This window comes from Heptranchias perlo, chromosome 36, assembly GCF_035084215.1.
Source record: "Heptranchias perlo isolate sHepPer1 chromosome 36, sHepPer1.hap1, whole genome shotgun sequence".
Lineage (NCBI taxonomy): Eukaryota > Metazoa > Chordata > Chondrichthyes > Hexanchiformes > Hexanchidae > Heptranchias > Heptranchias perlo.
Genome location: NC_090360.1, coordinates 15251033 through 15268464, shown reverse-complemented (window position 1 = coordinate 15268464; position 17432 = coordinate 15251033). Strand labels below are relative to the sequence as shown.

The 17432-nt window shown below is 41.3% G+C and overlaps 1 protein-coding gene across 1 annotated transcript in view; it reads left to right on the top strand.

The window, feature by feature from the left end:
- wdfy4 (WDFY family member 4) overlaps nt 1-17432 on the top strand; it is a 225644-nt gene that overhangs the window by 167947 nt on the left and 40265 nt on the right. Inside the window, exons 49-52 of the mRNA XM_067972622.1 lie at nt 1846-1885; nt 2840-2959; nt 4754-4868; nt 10795-10904. Of these exons, the coding sequence (XP_067828723.1) occupies nt 1846-1885; nt 2840-2959; nt 4754-4868; nt 10795-10904 (385 nt within the window). The remainder of the gene's footprint in view (nt 1-1845; nt 1886-2839; nt 2960-4753; nt 4869-10794; nt 10905-17432) is intronic.

Genomic DNA, 17432 nt, shown 5'->3' with positions numbered 1-17432 from the left:
TGTGACTATAACGGAGACAATTAGACCCTTTGGTTTCATTTGTACATAGTTATTAGCCTTTTTGTCTTTAGCTATTTTCAATCAGTTGTCAACTGGTTGTTATGGTGCCCTTTATTCAGCAAGCATAGACAGAAATAATGTTGCTAGTCAAACAAAAACACACTGAACTCCCATTTAATTCCCGAAGAAGCGATGTGTGCCAGAAAGGAGTTGGACGTGCTTTAACTTGTATCTCAGAAGTTTATTTAACGATAGCTTATGATTCCTTACACAAACACAGTCATTGTCTCAAAGGGTGATGTGTTTCACCCACTCCTCCCGGGTGAACCATGAGCTAGAACAACTTTGAATTTGTCTCATTAAGTTATTATATAATTGCATCTTTCATCTTCACTGCCTGGTAGGGTTGCCACCTCTTGTTGGACGTAATCCTGGAGGTTTCATCACATGACCTCCCGCCTCCAACCACCCTGCCCCGTCAAACAGCCTTTTTCCCCCATCTCCAATATCTTTATAACTAATTAACAGAAATGTTCAAAGAAAATTTTAAGAAACAATTTGATTAACTCACTTATAAAACACTGGTTAGGCCTCAGCCAGAATATTGTGTACAATTCTGGGCACCAAACTTTCGGAAGGATGTCAAGGCCTTGGAGAGGGTGCAAAGGAGATTTATCAGAATGGTACCAGGAATGAGGGAATTCAGTGATGTGGAGAGACTAGAGAAGCTGGGATTGTTCCCCTTAGAGCAGAGAAGGTTAAGTGGAGATTTAATAAAGGCGTTCAAAATTATATGGGGTTTTGCTAGAGTAGATAAGGAGAAACTGTTTCCAGTGGCAGGAGGGTCGGTAACCAGAGGACACAGATTTAAGATAATTGGCAAAAAATCCAGAGGGCAGATGAGGAGAATTTCTTTTCCTCACTGAGTTGTTATGATCTGGAATGCATTTCTTGAATTTAATCTTATATCTATGTCCCATTATTCTAGATCCCTGAATCAACAGAAATAGCCTGTTTCTGTCTATTCTGTCCCATTCCTTCATAATTTTAAATACCTCTATCAAATCACCCAATAATTTCCTTTGTTCTGAAGCAAACAGTTCAAATTTTTCAATGAGGGGATAAAACTCACTGATTGAACTTGTTAGGTTGAGTGTACTGTATAATATTAATTGGACATGAAACGCTTACAATTAGATTTGTTTCTATAAAAAACATAACTGCATTCATCCTAAAAGGTCACAGTATTTGTATGTAAGCAGGTCTCTGATGGTGGCTTTTATTTAAAATGTTGGCAATTGCTGATCCGCAGAGACATCCCTCAAACCCTGGTTAAGAATGTATTTACCAAGCAACAACCCTATTCTGAACAGCAGGTTCTTTATTATTTACCTTTTGACAGTAAGAGGCAATTACTCTGCTCCTTAGGAAATATAACGATAACAATTGCAGTCGGCACCATTCTCATTGGAATGTTTCACGTACTTGTAGATAATTCGTTTTTGTGTTATTTTAGTGGAAACATCTAAAATAAACTGGTTCAAGTCTCCACTGAGGTGAATTTGGTACAATGTTTAGTATTTGTGACAGAATAGCACTGTCTGTAATTTCTACCTTCTGTTATAGCTTTACTGTGTGTATTCCCTCACTAACTGGCTAGCACAAGACAGAGTAAGTTCGAATATGGACCTGTACGAACCAAATATCCTGCTTTGGGGTTCAAGTGCAGTAGCTGATATCAATCCCATTGCATTACTTGAAAACATAGCAGAGAACTGTGTGTAAATGTGATTTTATTGTGCTCTGTTAATTAAAACCCTACCATTTATTTTTCCCTTTACACAGAAGAACATTAGGGGAGAAAGGAGTTACACAGAAATGGCAGGTACGATGCATCACTTTTCTCATTGTTTATTGCAGGGTATCAATGTTGTGAGTTTCCTTTGCGTTTTTACCTGGACGGAGTATAAACCATTTTCCTGTTGATGTCCACATTGTTGACGGTGGGTTAAACCAATGTGGGTAAAATAGGGAGACTGGCTGAATCAAAGATTTCTACCTGATATTCTGCTTTGTAACACAGATGGTGTTTGTTTCAAAGGACCTGTCTCCTCATGCCTAAAGCTAGATTCCTGTCCTCAGTGGCCTAATATTCCAGTTTTGTGTTTAAATAACATTTGTCGAGGGTTAATTTCTGCAGTTAAAAAGCACTAATGATACCTCAGTTTGACACTGACAATCTTTTTAGGATAGTGTGAGGCAGTTGTACTGAGTTATCTTGCCCGCTGTCCTCAGAGTCTTAATCACATTGAGGAAGCTCTTTTTGCCGAATTCAAAAGCTGGTAGAATTTTTAATTTTAGTGAACACAGTCCAGCAGAGTGATGGAGTGTTTGTTAACTCTGGACTGATCTAAGATTACCTCCTCCAGGTAATCTCACACCAGACACCAAATCCTGAACAGATGTTTGACTGCAGTTATACTGCACATTTTGAATTGCTGCAATGTAGTTTTGGTGTTGCAGCGATGCAATGCAAGTAGTATAACTGCCATGTTCGGCACTTGTTCAGCGGTCGAGCTGTTGTACTCACACTAGTGGTATCCTTGTTTCTGACATTAAAGCATATTTACAGCCATCGGGAAAGTCAAATATTTAAAACTGGACTATACTGTTATGTTCACTGACCATTTTATACCATCAGTGTTAAACCCTTACCACAAATCTACTAAAATGCCCTGAAAGTATTTGTTTTGCAGTTGTAATGAGTGCTAGGAAATGCAATAAGGCATTAATCGTAATACATTTTCAAAAATAACTTTTTCCCCCTTGTGTGTGGCAGAAAGGAGAAATCAGCAACTTTGAGTACCTCATGTATCTGAACACTTTGGCGGGGCGAACTTATAACGATCTGATGCAGTATCCAGTGTTCCCCTGGATTCTTGCTGATTATGACTCTGAGGTAAGCAATAAATAGCATAAAGAAAGAACTTGTATTTATACAGTGCTCCTTTCGTGTCCTCAGGACATCCTCATGCACTTCACAGTCTATGAATTACCTTTTAAGTGCAGTCACTATTGTTATGTAGGCAAACACAGCAGCCAATTTGGACACAGCCATATCCCACAAGTAGCTAATGAGGTAAGTGATCAGTTAATCAGTATTGGAATTGTTGGTTGAGGGAGGAATATTGGCCAGGACACCAGGGGAACTTATGGGTGGATGGACCAAATATCCTTCATCGTCCATAACTACCTTGTGATGCGTTGAACAAATTTTTAAAGAAGTCTTGCTGTGTTTTGAGGATTGGGAATGTACTTTCTTACATTAAGTCAATGGTAAATCCACACTGATCCCATTTCTGCACTTTCTTATTTGTTATCTTATGTCACCTGTCTACATATAAGTAAATATGTATAATCATTATAATATAAGCCACACTGTAATTATATTATCCTCATTCAACTATACCAATGCACTCCTGGCTGGCGTTCCATCATCCACCCTCCATAAACTTCAGCTCATACAAAACTGTACGGCCTGCATCCTATCCCGCACCAAGTTTCGCTCACCTATCAAGCAAGCATCTGGAGACCATGGTTACCTGTGGTCCATCAGTAGACATAACTAATTCCCCCTCCCCCCCCCCATGCAATTTATCCTAATCTCCTTAGGAACATAGAGCAATACAGGTCTGGAAATGACTACCACTATTCATCAGGCCAATCCTAAAAGATGGCAGACTTCTCGCACTTTACCGCTGACATCCTTCGATAGCCCTGTCTGCTAAAAATGTATCCATCAACCTCCCAATTTAGACTATTCAGCACTTTTTGTGTGAAGAAATTATGGGGGCAACTTTCACTTTTGGCGAGAGCTGAAAGTTGGCAGTAACGGATTGGCCACCCACTCAATTCTCCTTTCCGTTGACTTCAGTGGAGTTTACAATGATCCACCCACTACCACTGGTTTTCCACCCCCGCCGAAAGTGGGAATTACCCCCATATATCTGAACTGTGCATTCACTTTTCTCCTCTACGTTTAATACATGTGCCTTTGTCCTAGAACTTGCCACCCAGTTTATCTTATTTCCCTGAAGATTTTGAACACCTCAGTAAGGTCAACTCTAAGCCACCCTTTGTTTTAACGTAAGCCTCATAACTCAGGTGCCTGAACCCATTTAGCACTTTAGCAGAGTGTCAGCCAATGAGTTGGAGGCGGGCGGGACTTACGGCAGAACATACAGCAAACAGAGTCTATTTAAAGAGTATGACCAAAACTACAGCAGTCTCTCGATAAAAGCAGGGTGATTTCTCCACCAAAATGCAGTGAGTGGAGGATAGTTGCATAATACAAATTATGGGTGTAAAATCAATCCCAGTCACTTACAGCAGAGCGGTCTCCTGGCATGATTGACGGGGGAATTACCCAATCATCTCCATTCTGGCCAGGAATAGTGGTGTCACTATATGCAGCCCCTATTTAATTGTCTTCTTTGCACTCCCTTCAACTCTGCTTTGATGTATAAAGTTACGCATTATATATTATATATTCTCTGTATAATACTGGAGTCAGCATCAAACGGTTAACAGATTTCAAGATCACATTTTTCAGCAAAGTATCACATAACCAGTCTATAGAATACAAGTACTTCAGTTACTCTCAAGATGGTGTATTTTGCATTGGCTGCTGAGAGTTGGAACACAATGAATATTTATGTCATTTTTCACCTACCATGTTTGTTTTTGTTCCCAGGAGTTGGATCTGTCTAACGCAAAGACATTCCGAGATCTCTCGAAACCCATGGGAGCACAAACAGAGGAAAGGAAAGCTAAGTTCATCAAGCGATATTATGAAGTAGATAATGATGGTTAGTATTTTCACAGGAAACTGAGGAAGTAACCAGTGAGCGAGGACTAACGAGAGCGAAAGAAGAAAACGTGTTTAAAATGTAAAAAAGGATTTGATAAGGTAGATATGGAGAAACTATTACCTTCGGTGGGAGAATCAAGAACAAGGGGACCTAATCTTAAAATTAGAGCTGGGGCGTTCAGGAGCAAAATCCTTTTCACACAAAGGGTAGTAAAAAATCTGGAACTCTCTCCCCCAAAAGGCTGTGGATGCCGGGATAATTCAAGCTTTCAAGACTGAGATAATTAGATTTTGATTAGGTAAGGGTAGCAAGGGATATGGAGCAAAGGCAGGTAAATGGAGTTGAGGTGAAGATGAGCCATGATCTAATTGAATGGCAGAGCAGACTCGAGGGGCTAAATGGCCTATTCCTGTTTCTTATGTCCCGAGAAACTAACTCAGTAGAGTGCTGAGTAAAGTAAGCAAGTCCTGCCCTGACTGTAGCTGGTTCTGTACCAGTTCACACTGACCTCTTTGCTGGTATCTTAGCTTTTGATTTTTTTTTTTTGCACTCTGTGATTAACATTCAGTTAATATTTCACTCCTCACCCTACACACCTTTCTTTCGGTTCCCCACCACTGCCTCAGACTGATCTCCCTCCCTCAATTGGAAAGGCAGGACAGCCTGAGTCACAAACTCCTCAGTGACCTCCAGCAAGAATAGAACATGAGGTGAGCTTGACATGAGTCAAGATCCCGAAGCAAAGCCATAAGTCTCTGGGTTGGGTATCCAATGGTTAAATTTACTTAGCCACTCACTCGATAGGCAGATTGTTACAATCGCAAGGAATAGGAATAATTCTGTTTTGTACTAAATATCTAGTAGCCAATGTCACACAACAAAATTCTAGCTGATTCAACCCTTCCCCAGCCCAGTGGTGATGTAGCCAAGTGTTGTGTCCCTTATTGTTGCTTTGATTGACCAGCTAACTTAGCATAGATCACAAATCGAACCAAGGACTATCCTGGTCTGGACAGCTCTGTACCACATTGGACAGTCCAGTTACCCTGTCAGCCATTACAATTCATCACTATGGATACCAAACAGGTGAAAGCTTCCCCTCTTGTTTTACCCAAAATGCGTATTGGCATTATTTTAGAAGGACTCCTGTGGTAGTTGTTCTCTGATTAGGGATGTGAGCCCAAAGCAAAAAAAAAAGAAAAATAGATAAAGCCAGAAACACACAGGATCCATGGAGAGAGGAAGGTAAGGTTAACGTTTAAAGTCAATGACCTTTCGTCAGAACTGGGAGACGGTACAGGTAAACAGCAGGAGAATAAAAAGAAATGACCTGTGATTAGGTGGAAGATAGACGATAAATAAATGACAAAAGTGGTGATGGTGTATGACAAAAGGAGGCAATATTGAGATAAATTAGAGAAATAAAGATGTATCTGAGACCCAGATGACGTGTAAATGGTTACAGCAGAATAGCAGAGGGGGAGGGAAGCGTGGAAATCTGGCAAAGTGAAGACAGCTCTGGTGACCCCGGAGTACGGTGGAGGCAAAAGGCAGGTGACCCCATGGGTACAGACCGTCCCGCTGGCCATGTAACAATAGGGGATCCCCAACCCAAGCAATAGCTCACAACCTCCCCCATTCCCTGGCTCTGTTCCTCCTTGTAAACTCTTCATCTGTTATATCCGGTTCTGACGAAAGGTCACTGACCCGAAACGTTAACTCTGTTTCTCTCTCCACAGATGCTGCCTGACCTGCTGTGTGTTTCCAGCATTTTCTGTTTTTATTTCAGATTTCCAGTATTTTGCTTTTTGCTTTACAGAAAGAAAGAACTTGTATTTATACAGCACCTTTCGCAACCTCAGGATGTTCCAAAGCATTTCACAGCCAATGAAGTACTTTTGAAGTGTAGTCACTGTTGTAATGTAGGCATACAAGGCAGTCAATTTGCGCACAGCAAGATCCCACAAACAGCAATGAGACATGTGACCAGATCATTTGTTTTAGTGGAAATGTTGATTGAGGGATAAATGTTGGCCAGGATTATTGGGAGAACTCCCCTGTTCTTCTTCGAAAACTACCATGGGATCTTTTACATCCACCTGAGAGGGCAGATGGTTCCTCAGTTTCATGTCTGATCTGAAACACCTAGATGAGTTAATAACCCAATCTGGAACTTTTCCTTTAAAACAAATGGTGGCATCCATTCTTAGTGGGAACTAATATCCTTCTACCCGAGTGACCATTTTCTATACACCATTAAAAGTTCCTCACATAATGGCTGCAAGTAGTTATCTTCTAGGGACTGAAACCTCAGTGACAAAGGGTTTTATTTAACCTTGTGGTGGAGATGTAGATGGGATGGAGGATGTTTAGCTTCTTGGAATACTAGTGAAGTATTAACTCTGCCGTACCCTCCTCTCCAACCCATCCCCATCTAACCCCCACCTTTTTATTCCAGTTAGGCAGTACGGGGTTTGTGAGTTGAGAGTAATATATTCTCACCAATGAGTTACTTACTTCCTGAGCACGTTAAGCCCTTCCAGGTTAATGGAGCTGAGTAAATCAGCTTTTTGTTTGAAATACAGTAGTGCTCCAAGTTTATGTTAAAACGTTTTATGATGTACAGAGGAACCTTGATCAGCCACACTCTCGAGAATGTTTACAAAAGTCGGGGCTGACAGAATTTCTGTCCAAAGGGAGCTGTGGCAGTCAGGATGTATTAAAAGAAAAACCTTCAGTTCAAAATAGTACAGGAAATTCATTTAAAAGAGATTTGGGGACTGCCGATTATCCAACAGTTTCCATTGTTCATGGTGGGGACAAATCCTTCGATACGGCAAATAGCAAAGGTTCCATTGTGAATTATTTTAATGGAACTCGTGAGGGTAAATTTTGCAAGATCCCACGACTAGGACATATCGGAAAATCGCGAGTATGTAGCCATGACTTCCTGATGTGTATTGGCTGCATGAGAAGTTTCACTAGCAGTACTTGCAAAACCTACCCAACTAATTATAACATTCATTATGTGTTTTTTTGAAGTACTAAAAGAAAGACTTGCATTTATACGGCACATTTCACAATCTCAGGACGTCTCAAAGCGCTTTAAAGCCAAAGAAGTACTTCTTGAATTGTAGCCATTGTTGTAATGTAGGAAACATGGCAGCCAATTTGCACAGAGCAAGGTCCCACGATCAGTAATGTGATAATGACCAGATAATCTGGTTTATTGATGTTGGTTAAGGGACTAATGTTGACCAGGACACTGGGGAGAACTCCCCTGCTCTTCTTCGAAATAGTGCCATGGCATCTTTTATGTCTACCTGAGAGGGCAGACAGGGCCTCTGTTTAATGCCTCATCCAAAAGATGACACCTCCGACAGTGCAGCTCTCCCTCAGTACTGCACTGAAGTGTCAGCCTAGATTTTTTTGCTCAAATCTCTGGAGTGGGACTTGAACCCATGACCTTCTGACTCAGAGGCGAGAGTGCTACCACTGAGTGAAGGTTGGCATCTAGATGCTTTGGATTGTGAGAGAACTTTGTAAATACTCCCAGCCCACAATAATCTCTGGTAACACCACCCGCTGATCATAACCTCACTGAATCACCTTTTTTAATGTTTCCGTGTGTTTTAAACATTTCAGATGAGGGAAGCAAAAGGTGGCAATACCAGGGGCATACCGAGAATAATAACCTTACAACTCAATGACATAAATTTAATTGGTTGGATCTTATCCCTGCACACCCACCTCGGGTGTTCAAAGTTCCAGCTGAATTAAATTACAGAAAACATGATAACACTCGCAGTGAAATTCTGGAATGCGTTTGCAGTTGTATTTTTGGTTGTAATCCATAATGTAGGTATTAGTGAAGACTATTTGTGCTGTAAGCTTATTCTGTAAACTGTTGTCTTGTATTGTTTTCTTTTGATACGGTAAATTTCTCTTCTGGTTTGTTGAATAATGAGAAACAATAAGGCTCTCAAACATACATTTAATATTTATTACCTTACAAAGCTTAGACACAAGATTAGGGCCGAGAGAACATGGTATCTAAATGATGCATTGGTAACTCAGGATTTGTCATGGATGAATACGTTAATCTTTTGGTATCCCTTCAGTTTATTGAATTTTGAGTTGATTCCAGGTCATTTACTTACTGTCCAGTTCAACCCCCTGCCTGATGTACTGTTCAGCCCCCCTTTGCAACCCATTCTCTCAGTTTAGGATCTCCATCCCCTTCCATCTGTTCCTTTGCTGGTGAATCCACAATTTCCTCATGGTCCTCCCCCATAAACCTATAGTGGTTCTGACTCCAGCTCCTGCACCCACAACGCATCACTGAACTGAACACCGCAGGCCAAGATTTCCAGATACTGCAAAATTCTATTTAAAGGGTATTTTCTGAGTTTGGGATACCTGCCTCAATAGCTCTCTGCTGAGTGTTTTGCTGTGGGGTGAATGCAATTGTGGGTAGGGAAGAAGTAAAGATTCCTCGCAGGAAGAACAGTAGGAAGGGGACTCACTGAATAGACAGGAAGAGTATTTGGAGCTGATAACGTGAGGGAGAGGGATTGAACACAGGAGAATTTTGAAGGGAGATCTTGGAGATTTGGAGAGGATAGAGAGAAATCTTACAGAGATGGAGGAGCCATGTATTCAAGACAAGGAGAAAATCTTGTCTTAACGATAAGAGCCAGGAAGAGTGTTTTGAGGAAACAGAAGGAGGTAAGAAAGCTCACCTTGAAGACACAGGATGGAGGCTCTCAGCTACGGAGCAGTCTGAGAGAGCTGATCGTAAATGTAAGGAGCTGGCTGGAAAAGGGAATCAAAGGCAAGGGGTGGGGACAAGGAGGATCTGTACTTTTCTCTATTTGTGCTGTATGTGAGGGAGAGAAGTGAAGAGAGTATATGTGAAAGAGAAGGAATGAAGGGAGATACTGATTAGGATGAGCTGTCTTCTGGTGTAAAATAGTTCAGAAATGCATTGTTCAAAAAAGCACATTTTACCAATCATCCTTAGGAATCTTTTTCAAGATACTCCAAGTATATAGATCCCATTCTCACCCAGGTATATAGATCCCATTCTCACCCAGGTATATAGATCCCATTCTCATCCAGGTATATAGATCCCATTCTCACCCAGGTATATAGATCCCATTCTCACCCAGGTATGTAGATCCCATTCTCACCCAGGTATGTAGATCCCATTCTCACCCAGGTATATAGATCCCATTCTCACCCAGGTATGTAGATCCCATTCTCACCCACGTATATAGATCCCATTCTCACCCAGGTATATAGATCCCATTCTCACCCAGGTATGTAGATCCCATTTTCACCCAGGTATGTAGATCCCATTGTCACCCAGGTATGTAGATCCCATTCTCACCCTGGTATATAGATCCCATTCTCACCCTGGTATATAGGTCCCATTCAGACCAAAGTTACATAGGTTCCATTCTCACCTATGGTATGTAGGTCCTTTTCTCACCCTTCGTATAGGAACAGGAGTATTCAGTCCCTCAAGCATTCAGTTAATTCATGGCTGATCTGTACCTCAACTCCATTTACCCACCTTGTTCTATATCCCTTGATACCCTTACCTAACAAAAACCTATCGATCTCAGTCTTGAAAATTCCACTTGACCCAGCATCCACAGCCTTTTGGGGGAGTGAATTCTAGATTTCCACTTCCATATGCAGCTAAGGAGGGTGCATGGAGTTGAGGTACAGAACAGCCTTCATCTAATTGAATAGCAGGGCAGACTCGAGGGGCTGAATGGCCTAGCTCAGGTTGCTATGTTCCTATGTCTTATTCTCATCTCTCGTATTTGGTTCTATTCACTTTCTACAGTTGTAATTTCTTCACCTGATCTTGTGGTACCTTTCTGACCAATCGAAATTGTTTGATTTCTTGCAGGGGACTTGTCTGCACAGTGTCACTACTGCACCCATTATTCTTCAGCGATAATTGTAGCTTCTTACCTCGTTCGAATGGAGCCCTTCACTCGGACCTTTTGCTCACTGCAGGTACAGTACCAGTATTGTTAATCACACCCAAGTAATGCAATCACAGTTTTCTGGGGCTCTCCCCCGGGGTAGCTTCTGAATTGTTCAATCACTGGGGAGACACTTGCCTGCTGATTCAATTGACTAGTACAATGCTAAGCCATAAAGGCCAGGAAGGTCCCAGTTTCTATGCTACCTCTGATACCTCCCTGAAATAGCCATTCCTCATGTGTGAAGCCTCAATTTAACTGTACTGTTGGTGGGACCCCACCTCCAACAATGCAGCACTCCCTCATTCATCCCCACTTTCACCAGAATGATACTGGGGCTTAAAGGGTTAAATTCTGAGGGCAGGTTGCATAAACTTGGCTTGTATTCCCCCGAGTATAGAAGATTGAGGAGTGCTCTGGTCGACGTGCTTAAAATGTTAAAAGAATTTACAAGACATTAGTACGGCCACACTTGGAATACTGTGTACAGTTCTGGTCACCCTATTATAGAAAGGATATTATTAAACCTGAAAGAGTGCAGAAAAGATTTACTAGGATGCTACCGGGACTTGATGGTTCGACTTATTGGGAGAGGTTGGATAGACTGAGACTTTTTTCCCTGGAGAGCAGGAGGTTTAGGGGTGATCTTATAGATGTCTATAAAATAATGAGGGGCATAGATAAGGTAGATAGTCAAAATCTTTTCCCAATGGTAGGGGAGTCTATAACGAGGGGGCATAGATTTAAGGTGAGAGGGGAGAGATACAAAAGGGTCCAGAGGGGCAATTTTTTCACTCAAAGTGTGGCGAGTGTCTGGAACGAGCTGCCAGAGGCAGTAGTAGAGGCGGGTACAATTTTGTCTTTTAAAAAGCATTTGGACAGTTACATGGGTAAGATGGGTATAGAGGGATATGGGCCAAGTGCAGGCAATTGGGACTAGCTTAGTGGTATAAACTGGGCGACATGGACATGTTGGGCCGAAGGGCCTGTTTCCATGTTGTAAACTTCTATGATTCTAATTTGATAGGGTAAATACAAAGAAACTATTTCCTCTAGTGGGACAATCAAGAACGAGGGGACTTCATCTTAATACAAGATGTGGGATTTTGAAGGGAAATCAAGGAGGACTTTTTCACACAAATGGTAGTAGAAATCTGGAATTCTCTTCCCCAAAAGTCGGTGAATGCTGAGACCAATAGATATTCGTTGGGTAAGGGTATCAAGGGATATGGAGTGAAGGCAGGTAAATGGAGTTGAGGTACAGATCAGCCATGATCTAATTGAATGGCGGAGCAGGCTCGAGGGGCTGAATGGCCTACTCCTATTCCTATGCTCCCTCTGCACTGCACTGAAGTGTCAGCCTAGATTATGCGCTCGACTCTCTGGGGCGGGACTTGAATTCTAGACCGTAAGAGTCAAAGGTGAGATTGCTATCACAGCCGATGCTGAGTGTAAGGCTTCTGATTGCTTTTAGACACAATGATTGGAAAGTTTGCTGATTTCCTCCTAACTGGCTAAGATTGCCTGTTTTCGCATAGCTGGGAACTGCATTTGAATCGAAGCTGGTTGTTCCTTGCCTCTGCACAGCAGAGTGTATATTGGTTGACATTTTTATAAATGTAATAATAAAAAACCTTTAATATTTTATGAAAAGTTTTTAAAATTGTTAAATATATGCAAAGCACAAAAAAAAAGAACGATTAGAAAATTTGGAGTTTTCTAGCCTAAGATGTAAAAATAATAAAATGTTGTCTATTTTATTAGAGAAATGTGATGCATATTTGATGGCAGTAAACCAAATCCCACAGTAAAGAGATTAGCTGATACATAAAGCATTAGGCCACTGCAGATCCTATTTTTTATTCGAGTAATATCTTTAACCCAATTTGTGGCACTAACAACATTTTGCATGTATATTTCTTTTCTTTATTTGATATCACTAATGCTTTTATCAGATATTATTGGCTCTCTCAAGAGACTGCTGTCACTACCTAAAACAAAAGTTGCATTAATGAAAAGTATCAATCATTGCGTGCTCGCAGACACGAAGAGTGCCACTCCGATGCATAGGAACATAGGAACAGGAGTAGGCCATTCAGCCCCTCGTGCCTGCTCCGCCATTTGATAAGATCATGGCTGATCTGTGATCTAACTCCATATACCTGCCTTTGGCCCATATCCCTTAATACCGTTGGTTGCCAAAAAGCTATCTATCTCAGATTTAAATTTAGCAATTGAGCTAGTATCAATTGCCGTTTGCGGAAGAGAGTTCCAAACTTCTACCACCCTTTATGTGTAGAAATGTTTTCTAATCTCACTCCTGAAAGGTCTGGCTCTAATTTTTAGACTGTGCCCCCTACTCCTAGAATCCCCAACCAGCGGAAATAGTTTCTCTCTATCCACCCTATCTGTTCCCCTTAATATCTTATAAACTTCAATCAGATCACCCCTTAACCTTCGAAACTCTAGAGAATACAACCCCAATTTGTGCAATCTCTCCTCGTAAATTAACCCTTGAAGTCCGGGTATCATTCTAGTAAACCTACGCTGCACTCCCTCCAAAGCCAATACGTCCTTCCGAAGGTGCGGTGCCCAGAACTGCTCACAGTACTCCAGGTGTGGTCTAACCAGATGCAGAACATAATTTTTAAAAACGGAACTCCGTACAAACCGGGAAGGTCACAGGTTCGCTCCCCGGTTGGGTCTATGCTAAGCCAAGGTGCTATGACTGACCTCTGTGCCTCAGGATTAGCAATGGGGTAAAAATATCAGTCAGGGTTCCTATTCATGACAGCCCTATACTGGAAAGTGCATGTGTATGGACCTTGGGTGAGAACAGAATCAGGCTCAGGTATGGCCTGCTGCCACTCATGGCCTTGGCTCACGTATGAAGAATAGTCATTTGGACAAAGGGCCTAGAGGACTACCTGTGGAACCAAAGTCTCGCAAAAGTCAGCCCTTTCAGGCAAGGGATGGGGAAAGTAACGAGAACTGTGAAAAAATACAAAGTTTTAAAGTATTATTTTTGCTCAAAGTTTACTGCAAAGTTTTTTCTGCAGTTACCTGTTAGCAATTGTTATTTTAATACTAAAATAATAACAAAAGACATAAATGTATTTTAGTTCTGTTTTATTATTCTTTTTCCCCCCACTCATGTTGTTTTCAAATAATTGATTAAACTCCATTGTCCTACAGCACTTATTAGTCAGTACCACAGCATTAAGATCAGGGAAGTTGCAATATTGTTTGTATGGGGTTGGCGTACATTTATTAAACTTCAATAAAATAAGTTTCTTCTTAAAAGAGGTAGCCACAGATTTTCAAAAAAATATATTCAGCTATTAAAATCATTAATCACAGTGTGTATGTGGGTTACCAGTTCATGCTGTCAGCTTCACAGACTCTTCACGATTAGGTTTTGTGACTCTGGTCCAGTGTTGGTGTCAGCTACACATCAACTGCAGAATAATTATATCTGTAAACTAAAGTTAGTTGGAAAAACATCACTAAATGGCGTAGGGTTGTCTTAAAATTTAATATTGACAGTAACAGCATGCATAATTCTGGCTCTAAAATGTCTTCTATTCTTTTCTTATTGAAGGCTAAAATGTTCAATTTGGTACCATTTAGCAATAATGATACTTTAAATGAAAGAGCCCTTGTCTTCGACTCAGAGTCGAGGCTTAAGGTCTGCCGTTTCCTTTCCATAGAATCCACCTGCCTGAGTTGGGTATGTTTTTTTTGTCAGTTCTCAGCTCATTCACTAGGTGGAGCATTGTACAGCAGTTAAGTGTTTCCATCACAGGAGAATGGGGAAACTGCCATTGCCGTTCATTACAGTTCAACAGATTGCCTGTGGTTCAGAGAATTCTGTTCACTTTCTGTGCATGTTGATGTGTGAAGAAAATTAATAGAAACAGAGAGAAAAGGGAAATGTGAGAGAAAAGGGAAGTGTGAGAGAAAAGGGAAATGTGAGAGAAAAGAGGGAACGAGACATAGAAAAGAACACATGCGCAGATAGACTTAAAGATGCAGAGAAAAAAAAATAAGTTGACACACAATAACGAAAAAAGAGAAACAGACTAGGGTGAGAGAGGGGAGAGACAGGAAACAAAGAGAGAGGGAGAACTTAAACTGGGATCAGAGAGGAGACCAGCAGGAATCAGAGGAAGGGACTGAGATAGGAGTTAGAGAAAGAGGGAACTAGGACAGAAATCAGAGAGGGAGGGCAATAGAGAGAGAGAAGAGTGGATCTCCTGCTGTTGCTCTATTCTTCCTGGAGTCTGCCCCAAGAACCCCCCCAGCCTGTTAACACTTCCGTGGAGAACTTAAAGCTTCTCTGACCGGATTGGAAGCTCCCAGCTCTAACTGGGACTGAGATTCCTCTTCCTGTGTCTAGGCATATTGAACTGCTAGGACACAGCAGGTACAGGGAATTCAGGCAGGTGCCCTTACCAGCATGCAATCCTCCCTGGCCAATATTTCTTTATATGCTGAGCCCAGGCCATCCAATACACCCAGGCACAGGAACAAGATTCTCCACCTTAACATTTTTCAAATTTTCTTTTTAGAATAATGCAGTTTTATGGGTCCTTGTACCACCACTTTTGGGCTGTGCATCAATGCGCAGCCGGTAGTATGACTAACAAGTCCAGCTGGTGGTTTGACCGCAATGGAGGCTAGAGATGTGAAAGTACCTCCGGGAGGAAATCACCACTGCATGGGTTTCACACCCGCTGCAGTATAACTGCAGGCTAATGCAAGACCAAATTTTTAAAAGTCCCCAAACGGTCTGTTGGAAGGTCTGGGAACATTTCATAGTATGGTACAGCACAGAAGGAGGCCATTCGGCCCATCGTGCCTGTGCCAGCTCTTAATGGCATTGCCGTGCTGTGTGTTGCATCAACAGGCCCCGGACAAGCTCTGAACGTAGTCATCACGATTGGAAGCTGTAGATGCCAATCATTGGTTGGTCCTCCATCATGACAATTGCAACAAGTAGCGTTGATAGGCACAAAGATAAATGTTGACCCTCTGTGCATTCTGTTATATGTTTTAAAGAGACAGGGCATCGCATTGAAACATATAAGATTCTGAGAGGGCTTGACAGGGTAGATGCTGAGAGGTTGTTTCCCCTGACTGGGGAGTCTAGAACTAGGGGGCTTAGTAGGATAAGGGGTCGGCCATTTAAGACTGAGATGAGGGGGAATTTCTTCACTCAGAGGGTTGTGAATCTTTGGAATTCTCTACCCCAGAGGGCTGTGGATGCCGAGTCGTTGAGTATATTCAAGACTGAGATCGATAGATTTTTGGACTCTAGGGGAATCAAGGAATATGGGGATCAGGCACGAAAGTGGAGTTGAGGTCGAAGATCAGCCATGATCTTATTGAATGGCGTAGCAGGCTCGAGGGGCCATATGGCCTACTCCTGCTCCTATTTCTTATGTTCTTAAGGCAACCAGACTCCAAAGCGGTAAAATTTAGCCAAACTCCAGTATTCATAGATGAAGTAAAAATGGTCCAATTGCAAGCTGTTCCAAATTTCTTTTAAGTCACATCTGTAGTTCTGTAACATACCATCCTCAAAAATGATACCTGAAATGTATCTTTCAAATAATTATAATAGAGAATAAGTATTACAGTGTGCAAATTACTGTCCAAAATATACAGCAACTTTGTGGCATCAAATGCAAAGTGTTCTTTTAGTATTTATTCTCACTATAGTGCAATGTATAAACCAAAAGGAACTAGATTATAAAGAGTTATAGGAAACTTAATTTAACCTGTCTATTTTCTATCAATGATGCTAAACCACATACAATAAATAGCTGGGAGCATTATAATCTTGACAGGGACTTGTTATCTAATGTACTATAAAGGATTTAAAGCTGCAATATGTTCTTACCAATGAGACAGCTATAAGTCTGTGAAGCTGACAAAATCCGCGACCAGTGAGAGTTCTGAGTTGCAGTTTGATTTCTTAACCGTGGCGACGGAGAGTTAAAGGAAGACCGTAAAAATTAACCAAAAACAGAACGCCTGAAGGTGCTGCGAGAAGACAATAAAATGTAATAAAAATATTCTTAGGAGGAGCTGAATGTAGCCAGTAAAATTTAATAAAAATGGCCTGAAGGTGTTAGAGAGAGGCTCAAATATAATAAAAAGAGAATGGGGAAGTTACAATTAGCCGTCAAAGAAGGAACAGAAGGAAGGCCTGGTAGAGTATTAGCAATAGATTAGAATGGGAATTTGATATTCACATCTTACTAGTAGCACTGGGAAGATTAATGACGAAGGAGAAAAGGGGTAATCAGTTCTGGTGATATTGACCTAGTCGTGGTCACAAGACAGGCACTGCCGTCTAATTACTTTATTTTGTTTAACAGATTGCGGATTTATAGCTGTTAAACTGTACAATAGTGCCTTACTGATTTTATTTATTGAGTGTAAAAGTCCACTGACAGTTCCACCCTCCATGAGTTGCAGTCTGTTCACCCTTGTGAAATCAGTGAACAGAGTGTCACCGCTACAGTATTCTGTGATCCTTGAAAATAATCTT